The 15,864-nt window shown below is 39.8% G+C and overlaps 2 protein-coding genes across 3 annotated transcripts in view; one reads left to right on the top strand and one right to left on the bottom strand.

Moving 5' to 3' along the window:
* Positions 1–117: 117 nt before the first annotated feature.
* Positions 118–2,682, bottom strand: ORMDL2 (ORMDL sphingolipid biosynthesis regulator 2). Its single transcript, XM_019742362.3, has 4 exons — positions 2,555–2,682; positions 1,481–1,655; positions 1,163–1,314; positions 118–598 (listed from the first exon to the last, which is right to left on the bottom strand). The coding sequence occupies exons 2-4, from the start codon at positions 1,652–1,654 to the stop codon at positions 463–465; spliced, it is 462 nt and encodes a 153-aa protein (XP_019597921.1). The 5' UTR covers position 1,655; positions 2,555–2,682; the 3' UTR covers positions 118–462.
* Positions 2,683–2,852: 170 nt separating this feature from the next.
* SARNP (SAP domain containing ribonucleoprotein) overlaps positions 2,853–15,864 on the top strand; it is a 47,424-nt gene continuing 34,412 nt past the window's right edge. For both annotated transcript variants that reach the window (XM_019742373.3, XM_019742372.3), the window contains exons 1-4: positions 2,853–3,003; positions 12,029–12,128; positions 13,779–13,825; positions 14,055–14,122. In XM_019742373.3, the coding sequence (XP_019597932.3) occupies positions 2,857–3,003; positions 12,029–12,128; positions 13,779–13,825; positions 14,055–14,122 (362 nt within the window). In that variant the 5' untranslated portion in view covers positions 2,853–2,856. The remainder of the gene's footprint in view (positions 3,004–12,028; positions 12,129–13,778; positions 13,826–14,054; positions 14,123–15,864) is intronic.

Here is a 15,864-nt window from a genome sequence, read left to right as displayed (position 1 = left end):
CCTAATGGACTGAGGGAGAGGGGATAAAAAACATCTTAAAGTCACTATTCCATCTTTTTCCCTAGTCTTATGAGGACATCTCCCTACCCTTCCTGCTGACCAAATCATAGCCATATCTGGAAAAAAAAAAGTCTTTATTATAAGGAAAACACACAGCAAAACAGAACTGGAAAGTGGTGGGGGTGGAAGATATGGAAAAACGTAATCACCAAACAAGCTTCCCAAACATGGCTTCTTGCTGTGGAGGAGAGTGATTTGTCCTTTACCTCACTGACTTCCTTGATTCAAAGAAGCCTGCTCGTAGAAGGGCTGGGCCCAGGGAGCCCCATTTCCCAACCTGTTCTTTTCCTGGGAGTTTGGGAAAAGTTGTATAGTTCTCAGGCCTTCAAGATATAGAAGACGGTATGGAGAAGGGAAGGATGTTACAGCCTTTTGTTCCACCGTCATCCCCAGCCCCATCCCTCAGTATTTATTGATGCCAAAGAGACGAACCCCATGGAATTGGGGCAACTTAGGCAACAGTACGCTGAGCAGTGAGACTGTGTTGATAAGGAAGTGAGCAGCATCATACTTGGTGTAGAAGCTGGCTAGGAGGTAGCTGGGGAGAGAAGACATAGGTAGAGTGAAGTTGGTTTTCCCAGTCCATATTCATGCCTTTCCAGTGACTTCTATTTTAAATGACCAGTTTTATTGCATGTAGTTCTAGGATATCTGAAAATACTCCAGCTATATCAACAGTATTTACTTTGGGGTTGGGGAGATAATCAGTTAGTGTGTTTTTTAATTGTTAATGACATGCAGCAAATGACAACTGAAGCAGTTTCAGCCTGTATGACTGTTAAACGAGTCCTTTTTGCTTCTGCCCCCCGGTCAGTTTTCAGAGATTTACATCAGTTCTGGCTTGATTTGTTCACTTCTTTTGAAGTGTAAAGTCATTTGGTTTTACTTGGCTTTCTCAGTTCCTTCTCCATTCTCCAACCACCAAGGAGGAAGCAAGGAATGCCTGATTACTGCCTTTTACTTTTTACTGTACTCCCTAGATTTAGACCTACTATGCCATATATTCAAAGGGTCTAAATGAGTAGTCTGCTTTTTTAAAGCTTCCCCATGGGCCTTTGTACCTGACTCTTGGAGTATTTCCCATATCTACCCCTGGACTCACAGTACAATAGGAGAGATGCTGAGGAATTTGCGGGAAGAGGTAAATTGGAGCCCATAGTCCATCTGTTCCCAGTGTGTCAGTAGCCGAGCCTTTCCTTGGTCAGGGGTCTCAAAGGGTGTACCTTTCACCGTATGTAGGAAGACATACATAGCCTGGGAGGAAGGAAGGGGGCAGTGTGAAGGGGCAGAATATAGTCCTTTAGCCCAAGAATTATGCTAAGAACCCAAAAGGAAGACATATGGCAAATAATTGGGGATTTTCTTTTGTTTTTGGTTGGGAAAGGCCTGGGGTGGGTATAAGATGTGGTTTAGTGCTCACCAGGTTATGGATGACGTTGGTCAGGGTCCAGACAACGGGAATGCTGAAGAAGGGGATGCTGAGTAGAACCACATGCAGCAGTCCTACCAAGATGATGTAGGCCAGCCAGATGCCCCTGCTATTCATCACTCGAGTGTTGGGGTTTACTTCGCTGTGTGCCACCCCCACATTCATCCTATCATAGTGAGGGATCAGGCAGGAGTCCACCTCAATTTCCTCTTAAGCCTCTTTGAGTTTGTTCCCCCATGCTGTCTCCTGAATAGCCCAAATCCCCTGAACTATATTGGGAATGAAAGAACATCCCTATCACGTACAAAGGGAAAACTGAAGACTTGCGGGGGAAAACCTTAAAAGGCAAGAAGAGGACTCTACATCTTAAAGACATATTATGCTAATCTTTATTCTGATCCTTACACTCAACTGTAACTTGAAGGAGTAAGCCTAGGCTTGGGTTACCTGCTTCAAGGAACAAGAGCAACAGAAGTATCTCACTTTACTTTCCTGAAGAAGTTAGTAAGGAATCAAGAGGTTACATACACCCAGAATTCCAGAAGAGGGTCTTGAGAAACAATCAAGGAATCACTAAGGAGGGGTGAGGGGTAAAGCTACTTCTAATGCCCACTTTTTCTCTGGGGCTTCCCTGTCCTGTCTCTCATCCCCTTGGCACGTAAGCTGCCAGCATCCTAATTCCTTCTCTGAAGCACCGGGCCATGCAAGAATTTGTCCAGGGTTTTTGGATTGAGCTAGGAAGGGATCTGCGTTGAGCGCCTGGAGAGATGGAGCCTAGCTCTGAGTCCAAGGGCAGCTCTGATTGTCTGAACTTGGCTCTATAAAATCGTGCTAGCTCTAACGTTGATGATGCCTCATTAGGAAGCAGCTTTTGCCCACCCTTTCCTCAAATTCATTAAATCTTAATATTGAACCTGCCCCATGCTCCTCCCAGCTTCCCTCTCGTTCGTCGGCTCTCCACAGCGCTCCTCTCGGTATTTAACTCGCCGCCGCTCCACCCCGTCTCCCCCTTCACCTCCCACCATTTTTCCTCAGCACCCTTTTCAGTCTCTAAGCAGCCCCTACCTGCCAGCTTCAGAAGCCCGTCGGCTAAGGGGGCTGGCGCTCGCTTCTACACCCGCGGTCTCCAGGAAGCAGCCGCCCTCGCCTACCTGCACTCTTCCTATTTGTGAAGCAATTAGCGCTGCCGCCACGCATTGGTTGGCGGTCTGCAATGGGGACGCACAATTGGTCGTCGTTTCTGTCGTTCAGAAGGTGCAGAACCCGCCCCTCCCACTGCCCCACCTTTTCAGAGAGGTGGGGAAAGCTGCTTAGAGGAGTGAGAAAGACGCCAGCTATTGACTAATGGGAATAGTTGATGGTATGAGATGGTAGTAAGAGTGGCAGTGATTGGTCAGCCCTGGTTGTCTGCGCTGAGGCGGGAGCTACCGGAGGCGGAGGCAGCGGGTGGGGGCCTACTGGAGTGTAGGGGTAGCAAGATGGCGGCGGAGACGGTGGAGCTCCATAAGCTGAAGGTACCGTGAAGGGGGGAAAGGGCTGACTTGGACTGTTCTAGGGGCTGAATTCTGCCGCGTGGCCTGTGCTTTTTCTTACGTGTCCTCCTTTCAGGATTTTCCACTTTTTTTCCGGCTTCCGGCGTAGTTCTTTTCTTTTGTGTCTCCCTTCTTCCCTACTACGCCTTCCCTAATTTCCCATGCTTCTCACAGCTTTGCTGTATCTGTACTTGTTATTTCGGCTCCCTTCTTCATTGTTGTGTGGTTCGTCACTTCTTCACTGGGTTGTGTAGGAGCCTTCAACCTGCTTTCCCTCCTCGTTTCTCGTCAAACCTGCATTACGTCAGTGGTCCCCTCCTCTTTCCCCATGCCGGACCCAGGACCCCTTTTTATTCCCTGGATTGATGCTTTCCTAGCTATTGTCCCAAGCTGAGATTCCCGTTAGCAGATGTTGGCACATTTATGTATTTCTATCTAGGTCTCAAACATCATCCAGAAAATACTTTCACTCCCTTTCTTTAGCTGGGGTTAATCCCCCTGGGAGAGGGGGGGCTTTGAAAGCTGAGGAGAGGCCTCAGAAGATAGGCTTCCCCATAGGAACTTGGGGTTTGGGATACCTTGAGAGTTAGTAAAGGCACAGATAGCTCTGATGTAAGTTTTTCGAGTTCTCTCACGCGGTTCTCCGCCGACCAGCATCTACCCCCTCCTCCCAACGCCAGAGAGACAACTCATTTGTAACTAGTAGTATTTTGGAAAAACATTTATAAGGTTTTTCTAGGGTTATCTTTTCTAGGGTTACATTTCTAGGGTTATCTCCGCCCCATTTCCTATCGCGGATGGACCCTGCATCTCTTGGTATCACCACTGGGTGACGCCTTCAATCACAAGCTGTTTTGTGTCTTTTGGGAATCTTGGTAGCTTTGAAAACCATTTAGATTATTATTTTCCTGGAAGGAAAGAGTAATTATTTTAGGGTGAATTAGGGGAATATCTTGATTAGTTGTCCATTTGTGGTTTCACAAGTAGTTTTCCATGAAATGTTTTGGTTATGTCATCCTGGGAACCTTGGACAAACCAGGCTGATTTAAGTAGCTGAAGCTGAAAACTGATTTTTTAAAGCTTCTTGAATTTAAAAACAAACAAACAAGAAAAGTAAGGAGAGTAAGGGTAGGGAGAGGTCCTTTTAGTCACTTACTAGTTGACATCAATTAGCTTTTTTGTGAAAACTGATAGGTTTCTTACTCCTGGATTCTAAACTGTACTTGCGTGTTCTTGTGTTATCCTGGAGTTACTGTTAACTTGACGGTACTAAAATGCGTAGGTTTTATTAGTAGTCTCCTAATATCACACATAAAAAAAATTAACCACCTCCATTGTATGTACGCTTATACAAATTATGTACTACCATACTGTTGTGTAGGTTATAAAACATACACGGAAAAGGAATTTTTGAATGAATTGAGGTAAAAAAGAAATATGAATAGAGGATCAAATATTTTCTTTTCTATTAGTCCCATTTTTGAAACCCCTGGAGTAAGGCACCAGCCTCGTGATTTGCCTTTATGGATTTTGTATTGGTTTATGGAGTTCCACGTTCCATAAAATCTGTATTTGTTAGGTCTATATTAAATTTTATTTTGACTGGATAACGTACCCTGACCTGATAGTCTAAGAGAACATGAGGCACTCCTGACAGCCTAAAAAGGATTCAGTCTTTTAATCATATTTGCTTGTCTTTGCTTTTTCTCTAGAGCACTTAACCTTTTGGAGGTCACAGATATCTTTGAAACTCTGATGAAAGGTATGGACCCTCTCCCCAGAAAAAGGCATGTACACGTACTTTGCATGCGATTTGAGGGGCTTCATAAAGCTACCTTGTAGCCCTGAGGAGTCCGTGGACCTCTGGTTAAAAACCATTGCCTTTAATTCTGACTTCCAGGACAGTTAATGTTTGGTTCCACTGTTGATCTTGATGGAGTGATCCTGACTTTTGGGTTGACTTAGGGTTTTATCCTTTTTTAAAACCATCTTTCCATTTTTATAAAGAGATTTTGGACTTTTAGAATGGAATCTCAGCGGAAAGGAGCAAGCTTTGAAGTAGGAAGGAAAAATATTACCTGAATTGATACGTAAGTCCACACCAACTGCAAATTTCTCAAGATTTTGTAGAAGTACCGTTATTCTAACACAGTTGTAAAGAGAGATGAAATTGTGGGTGAAAATGCTTTGAACTGTCGTGGTACCAGATTTCTAATCAATGATGAGAAAAGGAGAGGAGAGAATGAGAAGGGGGTACTAGTGCCACAGTGTTGAAAAGCAGTGAGACGTATGTAGTATTGAAGCATAAAGTACCTATACGTTGGTGGCTGAAGATGGTTTGTAAAGGTAACTGGGTGAATTGTGTGACTATAAAGATAGAGAGTGATTTTGAAAAGGACCTTTAAGTTGTGTAAGTAAGGCATTTGTCATGAAGACAGAAAGTGGGGAGCCTTTGGAAATTTGAAAGGAGCTGATGTGATCCGTGTGTGTTCCCTTGGATGGGATCTGGAGAGGGAGAGATTTTGCCAGTTACGTTTTTATTACAGTAGTCACTCACCTGGTTCAAACCTTTTAATCTTATACTTGCCAATCTCTCCAGCTTAACGTTTCACCCACTCCAACCACAGAGTGAAGGCTCATTAATTGCTAACAACTTAAATACTATTTAGCATTTACTATGTGGCAAGCACTGGTCGAAGCTATTTATATACATTAACTGCTTTGATTCTCACAATCACCCTGTAAAGTATAATAAATGCCTCTGTTATCCCCATTTCAAAATGAGAAAAACGGAAGCTCAGAGAGATGAACTGAATAACTTGCCCTGTGTACCATTGCTAATAACTGGTAGATCAAGTCCAGGCAGTCTGTCCAAAACTCAAGTTCTTAATCGCTGTGCACTACTTCCTCGCCTTACCTCAGAACCCAGAACCTTTACCCATGCTTTGGCTGTAGTGCCCTCCCGTCGTCCACATCTTCATCTGATTAACTACTAGTTGCCCTTCAGATATCATTTACCCAAGAAATCCTTAGGTAGGATAGGTTCTCCCTATCCACATACATGGTCAGACAACTTTTTAAATGCTTTCATAGGACACTGTACCTTTTTTTTTATTAGCTAAGGATTATGTATATGATCTTTGATTGCCTTGTTTCCCTACTAGATTGTAAGCTTCATGTGAGCAAGAACTCCTGTTTCACTTACAATTACTTCCTTATATCTAAGTTAATGCTTGACATGCAGGGACTACGCAATAACTTTGTGAAGTGAATAAACCTAGTAAGAGCTGAAATAAGAGATGGCTGTTAGAAAGGGAATGAGTTTGAAAGAAATTTGGGATGTAGAATTGTAAGTATTTACCGCTCAGTTATATGTAGGAGGAATGAAAGATGACTCCAATATTTGAGTAGTGATACCTTTAGTCTTGGTTGGGAAGAGAAGAAGCCAGTTTTGTGCAGGGGAGAAGATAAGTTCTGTTTTGGTAGTCAGTTGGAAATGTGGGTCTCCTGCTCAAGAGTTTAGAGATGATAATAAAGGTGTGGGAGTTATTAAAAAATACATTTATGGAGTGCCTACCGTGTGCCAGCTACCATAGGTGCTTTCCGCGAAAATAAGATCTAGCCGGACAGTCAGCTCTAATGTGTCTTTTGGAGCAAAAATTAATATAAGACCTGGTCTTATATAAGACCCAGTATTATATTATACTATACTATTACTATAATTATACTATATTATACCGGGTCTTACATTAATTTTTGCTCCAAAAGACACATTAGAGCTGATTGTCCGGCTAGGTCTTATTTTCGGGGAAACAGTAGGAAAGCAGGATAGGGAGTGGGAAGAGGGTATTGTAATTTAAAATAGTGACTAGGGAAGGCCTAATTGAGAAGGTGATACTTAAGGCAGAGATTTGAAGGAGGTGAAGTCGTGAGCCTTGTGCAGTGTTATAAGAGGATTTTATAAATGATCGTTAGGACTCTGATTTTTACCCTTAATGAGATAGGAAACCAGTAGAGAATTTTTGATTAGAGGAATGACATATTCTGACTTAAATTTTCAAAAGATCACTGACTACCAGGTTGAGAATAAACTATAATAAGGCGTGAGGGCTGCAGAGTTTTTACAATATGTACGAAAGAAAGACCAGAAAGGATTCGATTCTGGATCTATTTTGAAGGTATTGCTGACAGGATTTGTCAGTGATTTGATTCTGGGAAGTGAAAAAGCCTTTGATACAGTGGAATGAGAAGGCCAAAGGTGGAATCTTAGTGAATATAGTATTTATAGGGTTGAGTGGAAGAAGAGCTAGCAAAAATGTTGAGGAAGGAGAGGTAAGAAGAAAACGGAAAGAGAAAGAGAGGGAGATAGAGCATGCACATGAGAGCAGTGTCAGTATCTTGGTAGTTAAGATTAGGCTTAAATCAGAGAGACCTGAGTAGGTACACTGGCTCCACTATTTTCTAGCTGTATGATTTTTAAGCAAATTATTAAATCTCTTTAAGCCTCATTCTCTTCATTTATAAAATGAGATCATAATACCAACTACATAGGTTTGTTGTAAGGATTAAGTGAGGAAATCATTCAAAGTACTTTTCCTGGCATTAATTAGTACTTGAAAATAAATTTGCGGTCCTATTGTATGAGATATTATAAATTATATGAAGTCTCTCCCCTCAGTTTACAAGCCAAATCACGAGATAACAGATGAGAAAGATTTGAATCAAAATTCAAGATTGGTAATCAGAAGAAATCACAGGGCAATAAATGATTATTGTTAAATGTATTGTGTGGTCCCTTGATTGGTCCTTTCTCTGTAGGTTGAATAAATAGAATGGAAAATGCCTTATTGATACTGAAAAATAAAATTTTTAGAAACCAATTTACAAGTTCACAATTCTAAAGGTACAAAAGGATATATGGTAAAAAGCTTCCTTCCTTATACTTATCCTCAATAAGTTTCTTCCCAGATTTAACCAATGTTAACTTCTGTGTTTCCTGTCCAGGCATCTTGTGTATTTACATCATTTGTATTGGGGGGGTGTGTATGCTGGTGAACTAGTTTTTACATTAATATTAAAGTTAGTATCCTGTATATAATGTTTTATACATTGGTTTTTAAAAATAGCGTTATTGAGATAGTCACATACCATACGATTCACTCAATATATCTTGCTCTTTAAGTATGTTCTTTTAAAATATTTGAACATCAAATGCATATAAAAATGGTAAGATTTGATATTATAAATTATTATTTGAGGGTTTCAAAGGTTTTTGTTCTACTCACATAATTGTACTAAAATGAAATGTGCTAAAAGAAATGACTTTTTTCAGCTTGTATGTTTTTACTCATTTATATCCCTTTTGAAATAATGTCCTGGTATATGAGCAGAACCCACAGTATAACAACTAAAGTAATATAGTATGTAAAAACTATACGGAACCTTCTGATTTGACCAGAGAGGGGACACGGAGTTGCTGAGATGGCTGCTGAATGAGCCAGAGACCTGGGGTCAGGGACTGGGAGGGGTGGGGGGCTGAGATTTCAGTGACCAAAGGCAGTGGCGAGGTCAGTGATCAGCAGTGATGGATGCTATCCCTGTAAACAACCAGTTGTACCAACCTTTCAGTTCCAAGTCTAGATCAGACCATATCAGATCAGCATCCTGTGCAAAAACCATTGCTGACTGTTGGTTTCCCTGTCATCTGGAAGTTTTTGTAAACTGTTGCCTGTATCTAGGCACAATTTTAGCAAAGAAGGAGAAGGGGGGAACAACTCTATTAGAAAGCTGAACTTGGAGTTGCCTGAATATGTAACCAAAAAATGTTATTTAAACCAGGAGGGGAAGGAATTGAGGCTTCTGAGGAAGATTAGGAGTTACAGGAAATAAAGAAGCTGTATTGCTTTGTAGGCAACCAACATCCTCTACACACACAGACATACACACACACGCACACACACACACACACAGAGACACAATGATATATTTAAAAAGTTAGGTGATCTCTAAGTACTGAGGTTATGTAAGATTTATTTTCCTCTGTACTTTTCAGAATTTTCAAACATTAACGATATTTTCATATCATTTATAGCATTTCATACAATAGGATCTCAAATTTATTTTCAAGTACTATTCATGGTGAGCGTCATACTTTTATAACAAACCAAAAATCTTTTAAAAGTGTAACTGAATTCAAAAGACTTATTCTCCAGGACGCTGACAGAAAATAAAGAAATAAAGATTTCTTGTTTAGGAAACGGACTTTAGAGATCATTAGAGTCTAGATTCTAGATGTGATACTATTCAAGGTATGGCCCACATGTCAGTACTTGTCCGTGAACTGTTTTTTACTGGTCAGTGATGAGACAAGTTAAAAAAAAATGAGTAAGGTTTTAGAAAATTTTATAGCACTTTGACATCACTGCTACTACATCCAAGTATATGATCATTTTTCTAGTAATTGATTTCATTGTGTTTTACAAAAGTATCTGTCCACTACCTGGTTGGAATATTATAAAATGTTGGCAGCCCTTTCAGTCTACCTATTTAAAAATATATTGATCTGTGAAATTCAGAAATCTGAGGAGCAATGATTCTGTCTAATCTTATCTATTAATAACACTTATAAAGTGCTTACTAGCTGCCAAGCACTATTCTGAATGTTTTACAAATTTTTCTTTTTTAACACAAAATTTTTTTTTTTAATTGGGGAAGATGAACAGGACTTTATTGGGGAACCGTGTGTACTTCCAGAACTTTTTCCAAGTCAAGTTGTTGTCCTTTCAATCTTAGTTGTGGAGGGCGCAGCTCAGCTCCAGGTCCAGTTGGGGTCCAGTTGCAGTTGCTAGTTGCAGGAGGCGCAGCCCAACATCCCTTGGTGGGAGTCGAACCGGCAACCTTGTGGTTGAGAGGACGTGCTCCAACCGACTGAGCCATCCGGGAGCTCAGCGGCAGCTCAACTCTAGGTGCTGTGTTCAATCTTAGTTGCAGGGGGCACAGCCCACCATCCCTTGTGGGAGTCGAGGAATCTAACAGGCAGCTTTGTGGTTGAGAGCCCACTGGCCCATGTGGGAATTGAACCGGCAGCCTTCGGCGTTAGGAACACAGAGCTCCAACCGCCTGAGCCACTGGACTGGCCCTACAAATCTTTACTGGTTTAATCTTCATAACCTTTCGGTATAGGTACTGTTGCATTTATCCCCATTTCACTGGACACAGGCACAGAGAGGTGAAGTTATTCACCCAAGTTTACACAGCTGTGAGTGGTAAAGCTGGAATTTGAACCCAGGTAATCTGACTACAGAGGCCACATTAGACTCTGCAGCCACTCCAGACTTTTAATAGGTGACGATCTACCATGTTTCTCAATAGAGGGTGCTATTGGCTTGTTGCGTAGGACAGTTCTCCACATATTATCCCTGCCTGCCTGCCCCACTCAATTGAATGTTCCATCTGCCCAGTTACTGTGAGGGAGAAAGAGCTTCCATTCTCCATTTCCAAATGCTCCCTTGGTTAGAAACCTAGAGATGCCCGGCATACTGCCTTAGTTGTAAAGTTCTTTATTCTGGTGGAATCTGCTTTTAACTTCTGGTTGGTATTAAATCTGTACTTCAAAACAAGTAAAGTCTTCTTTCAGGCCAAATGTCTCTTTGTGCACTGATCTGCGTATAGGATTTCTGGAGCCTGCCTTTTCTTGCTGTTCTCCTTGGATCAGTATATCATTATGCTTCTTAAAATAAGAGTCTAGAGCCCAGTAAGGCTGTTGCATCATGTAATACAGTCTGTTTTTCAGTTACCCATAACCTAGAATTACTTTGGTAGCAAATCATACTGTTAACCCTCTCTGCACTTATAATCTAAAACTCTGAGTTCTTTATCCTTTGAGTTACTGTTGAGCTAAATCTTGCTCATCTGGTTTTTGAACAATTTATGTTTTAAATAGATGTGTAGTACTTTATAGGTAAATCTTATTCTTTCTAAATCGAATCTTCATTTTGGCTCATTGTTCTCCCTGAAGAGTCCCTGTTCCCCCAGCTTAATTCTGTTTGTAATGCATCAATCCTTTCTTCTTCTATTGTCTGCAGAATTGACAAGCATACCTGTTATATGTGTAGTCAAGTTACCGATTTTAAAAATCTTCAACAGAACTCTGTGGCATGCCATTAGATATATTTTCCCCCCATTTTAACATAGATCTTGTAATTGATTCATTGTTGACATTAAGCTGGCTAACACATTTATCTAATTCTGCAGTAGTTAGATTTGTGTGCTTATATATGGTAGATTGTAGTAAGGATCTGGGATAATAGTACGAAGAATCTACTTACATATATTTAGATTTTCTAGTTAAAGATTAATTCCGTGCTATCTGATACAGTAATTTTGGGGGAGGGAAAAGAATATTTTTCCCCTCAGAAATGGCTAAAGATTTATAATGATACGTAGTTGCACGGGTAGATCAGAATTTTATTAAAGTAGGATGTTTATTCTTCATCATCTGTTAGAAAAGTCCTCTTGCATATTGAATATTGTTAGAGGGAAGTGGACCATCTTTGTGGACTTAGAGGCTCGGTGGGATTAAGGGCAATCATTTGAGATCGAACTTTCTTTTTCTTGTGAGAACTGCAGTTGACCCTTGAACAATGTGGGTTTAAACTGTGCAGGTTCACTTTTATTTGGATGTTTTTTAGTATATACATACAATACTGTAAATGTATTTTCCTTAATGATTTTCTTAATAACCTTTTCTTTATTGTAAAGAGTATAGCATATAATAGTGTAACATACAAGTGTTAATCACCTGTTTATGTTATTGGTAAGGCTTCCAGTCAACAGTAGTTTATTAGTAGTTAAGTTTTTGGGGAGTCAAAAGTTAGATGCGGATTTTTCACTGCATGGGGGGTTGGCACGCCTAACCCCCATGTTGTTCAAGAGTTAACTATACCTCTTTTTTCTCCCATCAGGTTCATTTTGTTAACTAAGAAAAAGCTTTATTCTTTTTCCCCAGCTTGCTGAACTAAAGCAGGAATGTCTTGCTCGTGGTTTGGAGACCAAGGGAATCAAACAAGATCTCATCAACAGGCTCCAGGCATATCTTGAAGAGCATGGTGAGTGCTTTGTGGAGGCAAAGCGTGATATGATTGAGGGGGTTAATTTTTAGTTTCTGCCATGTGGAAGATTTCTTTTTCTTTAGGTTGTTGGTGATGTAAGCTCTTAATTAACTATATCAAGAAAACTCTTGGTCATTCAGAACAGTGATTATAATGCAAAGAAATGCTCTGCCCCTTTTTTTAAGATGCAATTTTATTTCAGAAAAGTATTTTAAAGGAAGTATGGTAAATCAAGTCTCATTAGACTGAGAATTGGAATATTTGAATTCTAATTCCTCTTGTGCCAGAAATTTGCTAGGTAACTTTGGACAGTCACTATTTATATGGCTTACTGTTTACACTTGTCTGTTCTGATCTGTGAAATGAGACAAGTGTCTCCACCCTTGAAATCCATAAACCTAGATAATCTCTGGTTTCCACTATCTCTGACATTCTTCAATTCTGCCTTTTTAAAAACAAATAAAAAGAACTTCATGGAAGGCATAGTATCATCCCAGATTGTATGAGTTCCATCTTTAATTTTTATTTATTTATTACCCTTTATTCCCATTCCTTTCATCTCAACTCCCTTTGTCCTTGTAAATCATGAAGTGTTGTTTGGTGTACAATTTTTTTATGTAATTGGCAATGAAGTCATAGCCTTGCTTTATTTCTCACTTTTTTCTCTAAGTACTGTGTGTTTTTAAAGATGTATTCGTGTGACCTGTGGCTGTGGGTTCATCTAGTCTATTGATTACGATTCCTTCTTAGTGGACTGTGATGTATGGAATCCACCACACTTGAATTCACCCAGTGACAGACACCCATATTGCCTCCTGAACTATTTTCATGTTCCCTTATGTTCCTGTGTGATCTTTCTGAGATATATACCCAGGAATAGGTTGCTAATTAATATCTATTCATAAATGTATACTTAATATATAGGAGGACTAAACACTGCCAAATTGCTTTCCAGATTTGCTGTATAAATCTATACTCTCCTCAGTGCACAAGGGATCTTGTATCTTTTCTACAAACCTAAACTTGACATTATCCTATCAAGTGGCCTGATTTTTGCTAGTCTGCTGGTTGTTTCAATTTGCATTCCTCTAATTATTAAAAAGCTGAAACATTTCTTGTGCTCATGGTTCTCCGGGTTTCTCCTTTGCTCATTTTTCTTTTGAGGTTCCCATCATTCACTTATTAGTTTGCAGGCATTTCTTTTCTATTCTAGTAACTATTCCCTTGTTGGTTTTAGACACAAATATCTTCTTTATCATTTGTTTCTGTTTCCGTGGTGTCCTTCCTTGGTTTTGAAAAATCTGCAATTTTTCTTATATTACTTTTGCTTCTGGGTTTTTTAAAGAAATCCTTCCCCACCACTAAATCTTAAATTTTTATTAATGTTATAGTTACTTTTTATTAATGTTACAGTATGACCTCATCACATTTAGTTCTTCAGTCGAGCTGGAGTTCAACTTTGTATTAATGTTAGGTGGAAAAAACAGTTTAATCTTCTCCATGGGGAGCAAAATTTATGAGCATCAGTTCTGCCTTCATTATTGTATTTTATTTTGGGAAAGCAAAATGATTACGATTTTAGCCTAAGTACAGTGATCAAGATGGTTTCGTAGCAGGGCTTGACCTGAATATTTTAATATTCTTTAGCTGAAGAGGAGGCAAATGAAGAAGATGTACTGGGAGATGAAACAGAGGTGAGTTGGAGAGAGTAAGGTTATCACTGGTCTGGCAGTGGGCCACTCACTACCTTGGCCACATTGCTTAATCTCAATCATTAGAGAACTTAAATACTAACTGATCAGGGGAGCATAGAGGGGGAATGAAGATTCTGAAAGACTGGTTCATTTTGGAGTTCTTAATATTCTTCTGTTGACGGGTATTTCTCTTGATTTATGGTAACCATCTTGTTTCGTTTGGTTTTAGGAAGAAGAACCAAAGCCCATAGAACTGCCTGTCAAAGAGGAAGAACCCCCTGAAAAAACTGTTGATGTGTAAGTATCCCTTTTTTTATAATCTGAATACAGAGCAGATAGTTCTGGGTTTTGGGGGATTTAATGTTTCACTCTGTTTACCTTTTATGTGTCCCCATTGGCTTTTTCATTTCTCATTAGATCATACATTTTCAGAAGAGTCTACTTCATTTCATGTACATGATCTCAGTGAAGCAAAATAGTGTGTCTCTGGGTTTTGTAATAAATAATTAGGCCAGGAGACTTCAAGCCCAAAGTTTAGGTCTTTTAGCCTTTGTTGTATCACTATAATAGATGATTGTCTTTTTTAAACTATTTTATTCTGTTATTAGTTTCTCAGTCTAGTTGTGTAGGACCAGCTCCCTGGCCCACGCTGGTGTTATGAGCCTTGCACTCCCCCCAGCTGAGGTGGTTGATCACTGGTCGCTGGTCGACTGCTCACAGCAGCTCACGGCAGCTCTTGCCAGCTGCCAGCCACTCACGCTGGTTGCTGGCCACTCACGATGGCCATCGGCTGCTCCTGGCAGCACACGGTAGCACACAGCAGCCCGCAGCAGCATACTGCAGCCCACGGCAGCTCACGCCGGCCTCTGGCTGCTCGCAGCCCAACTCCCGGGAGAGCTGTTGTTCACAATCTTAGCTGTAGAGGGTGCAGCTCGCTGGCCCATGTGGGAATCGAACCGGTGACCTCGTTGTTAGGCGCACGGCACTCTGAGCCACCGGGCCGACCCTGATTGTCTTTCTATATACTGTGTTTCCCCTAAAATAAGACCTAGCTGGACAATCAGCTCTAATGCATCTTTTGGAGTAAAAATTAATATAAAACCCGGTCTTATTTTACTATAAAACCAGGTATAATATAATATAATAATACAATATATATGTAATTAGTATAATTAATATAATACTGGATCTTATATTAATTTTTGCTCCAAAAGACACATTAGAGCTGATTGCCTGGCTAGGTTTTATTTTCGGGGAAATATGGTAGAGAATCAAAAAGATTCTCTGCATATAAGGAATTTTGTAAGGGAGGAAGGTACTGAGCAGAGATTATGTCTCTCAAATAACACTATTCCCACTTCTTTTTGATTTTACAGTGGAGGAAAGGAGAACAAAGTACTAAAGTGAAAAGTAGATCTTGATTTATTTAAACTGTCCCACAGAGTTATTAAAACATCTTTTATTTGGATCTCTTTCCATAAATGTCTCGCCATCTTATATTCTAGCACATTAAGAACAGTTGAATCTGTTTTAACATTTTTGTTCCTTATAGCTCTATTAATGCATTTAATTATAAAAGGCAATATATGGACTAGTAAAAAGTCAAACAGTACATACTAGAGTATATAAATTGAAAATTAAATACCCCTTGCTTTCATCCCATCTGGTTTCCTAGAAGTTTTCAGTATATTCTTTTGGAATATTTCATATGACACATGTACATGTGTACATACAGATACATATATACACACACTATGCATATTCTCAATTTTTTGATTTTCACTTCTGGAGATCTTTCTGTATCATATGATAATGTCTTTATTTAAATGTTAGTTACATATTAGGTAAGATTCTAAGTGTTATATATCCATTTAGTCCTCATATCAACCTATAAAATAGGGATAATTATCCTAGTAAGTGGTAGGTCTCTTTTTTAGCTTATTATGGGAAATTGTAAATATATATAAAAGTTATGAGAATAGTATAATAGACCCCCATGTGGCCATTACCCAGATTTAGAGATTTAGTAGTTATCACCT

This window comes from Rhinolophus sinicus, chromosome 1 (assembly GCF_057876585.1).
Source record: "Rhinolophus sinicus isolate RSI-liver-muscle chromosome 1, RSI-T2T, whole genome shotgun sequence".
Classification (NCBI taxonomy): domain Eukaryota; kingdom Metazoa; phylum Chordata; class Mammalia; order Chiroptera; family Rhinolophidae; genus Rhinolophus; species Rhinolophus sinicus.
Note: the sequence above shows the minus strand (reverse complement) of the source record. Positions and strands in the feature narration are given on the sequence as shown.

Bases quoted from the DNA above. Each gene is read 5' to 3' on its own strand.
- ORMDL2 (XM_019742362.3), bottom strand. From the start codon at position 1,654: ATGAATGTGGGGGTGGCACACAGCGAAGTAAACCCCAACACTCGAGTG. The intron at 1,315-1,480 runs GTGAGCACTAAA...CCTTCCTCCCAG, and splicing joins CCAACGTCATCCATAACCTG to GCTATGTATGTCTTCCTACA. The intron at 599-1,162 runs GTGAGTCCAGGG...TTCTCTCCCCAG, and splicing joins AGCATCTCTCCTATTGTACT to CTACCTCCTAGCCAGCTTCT.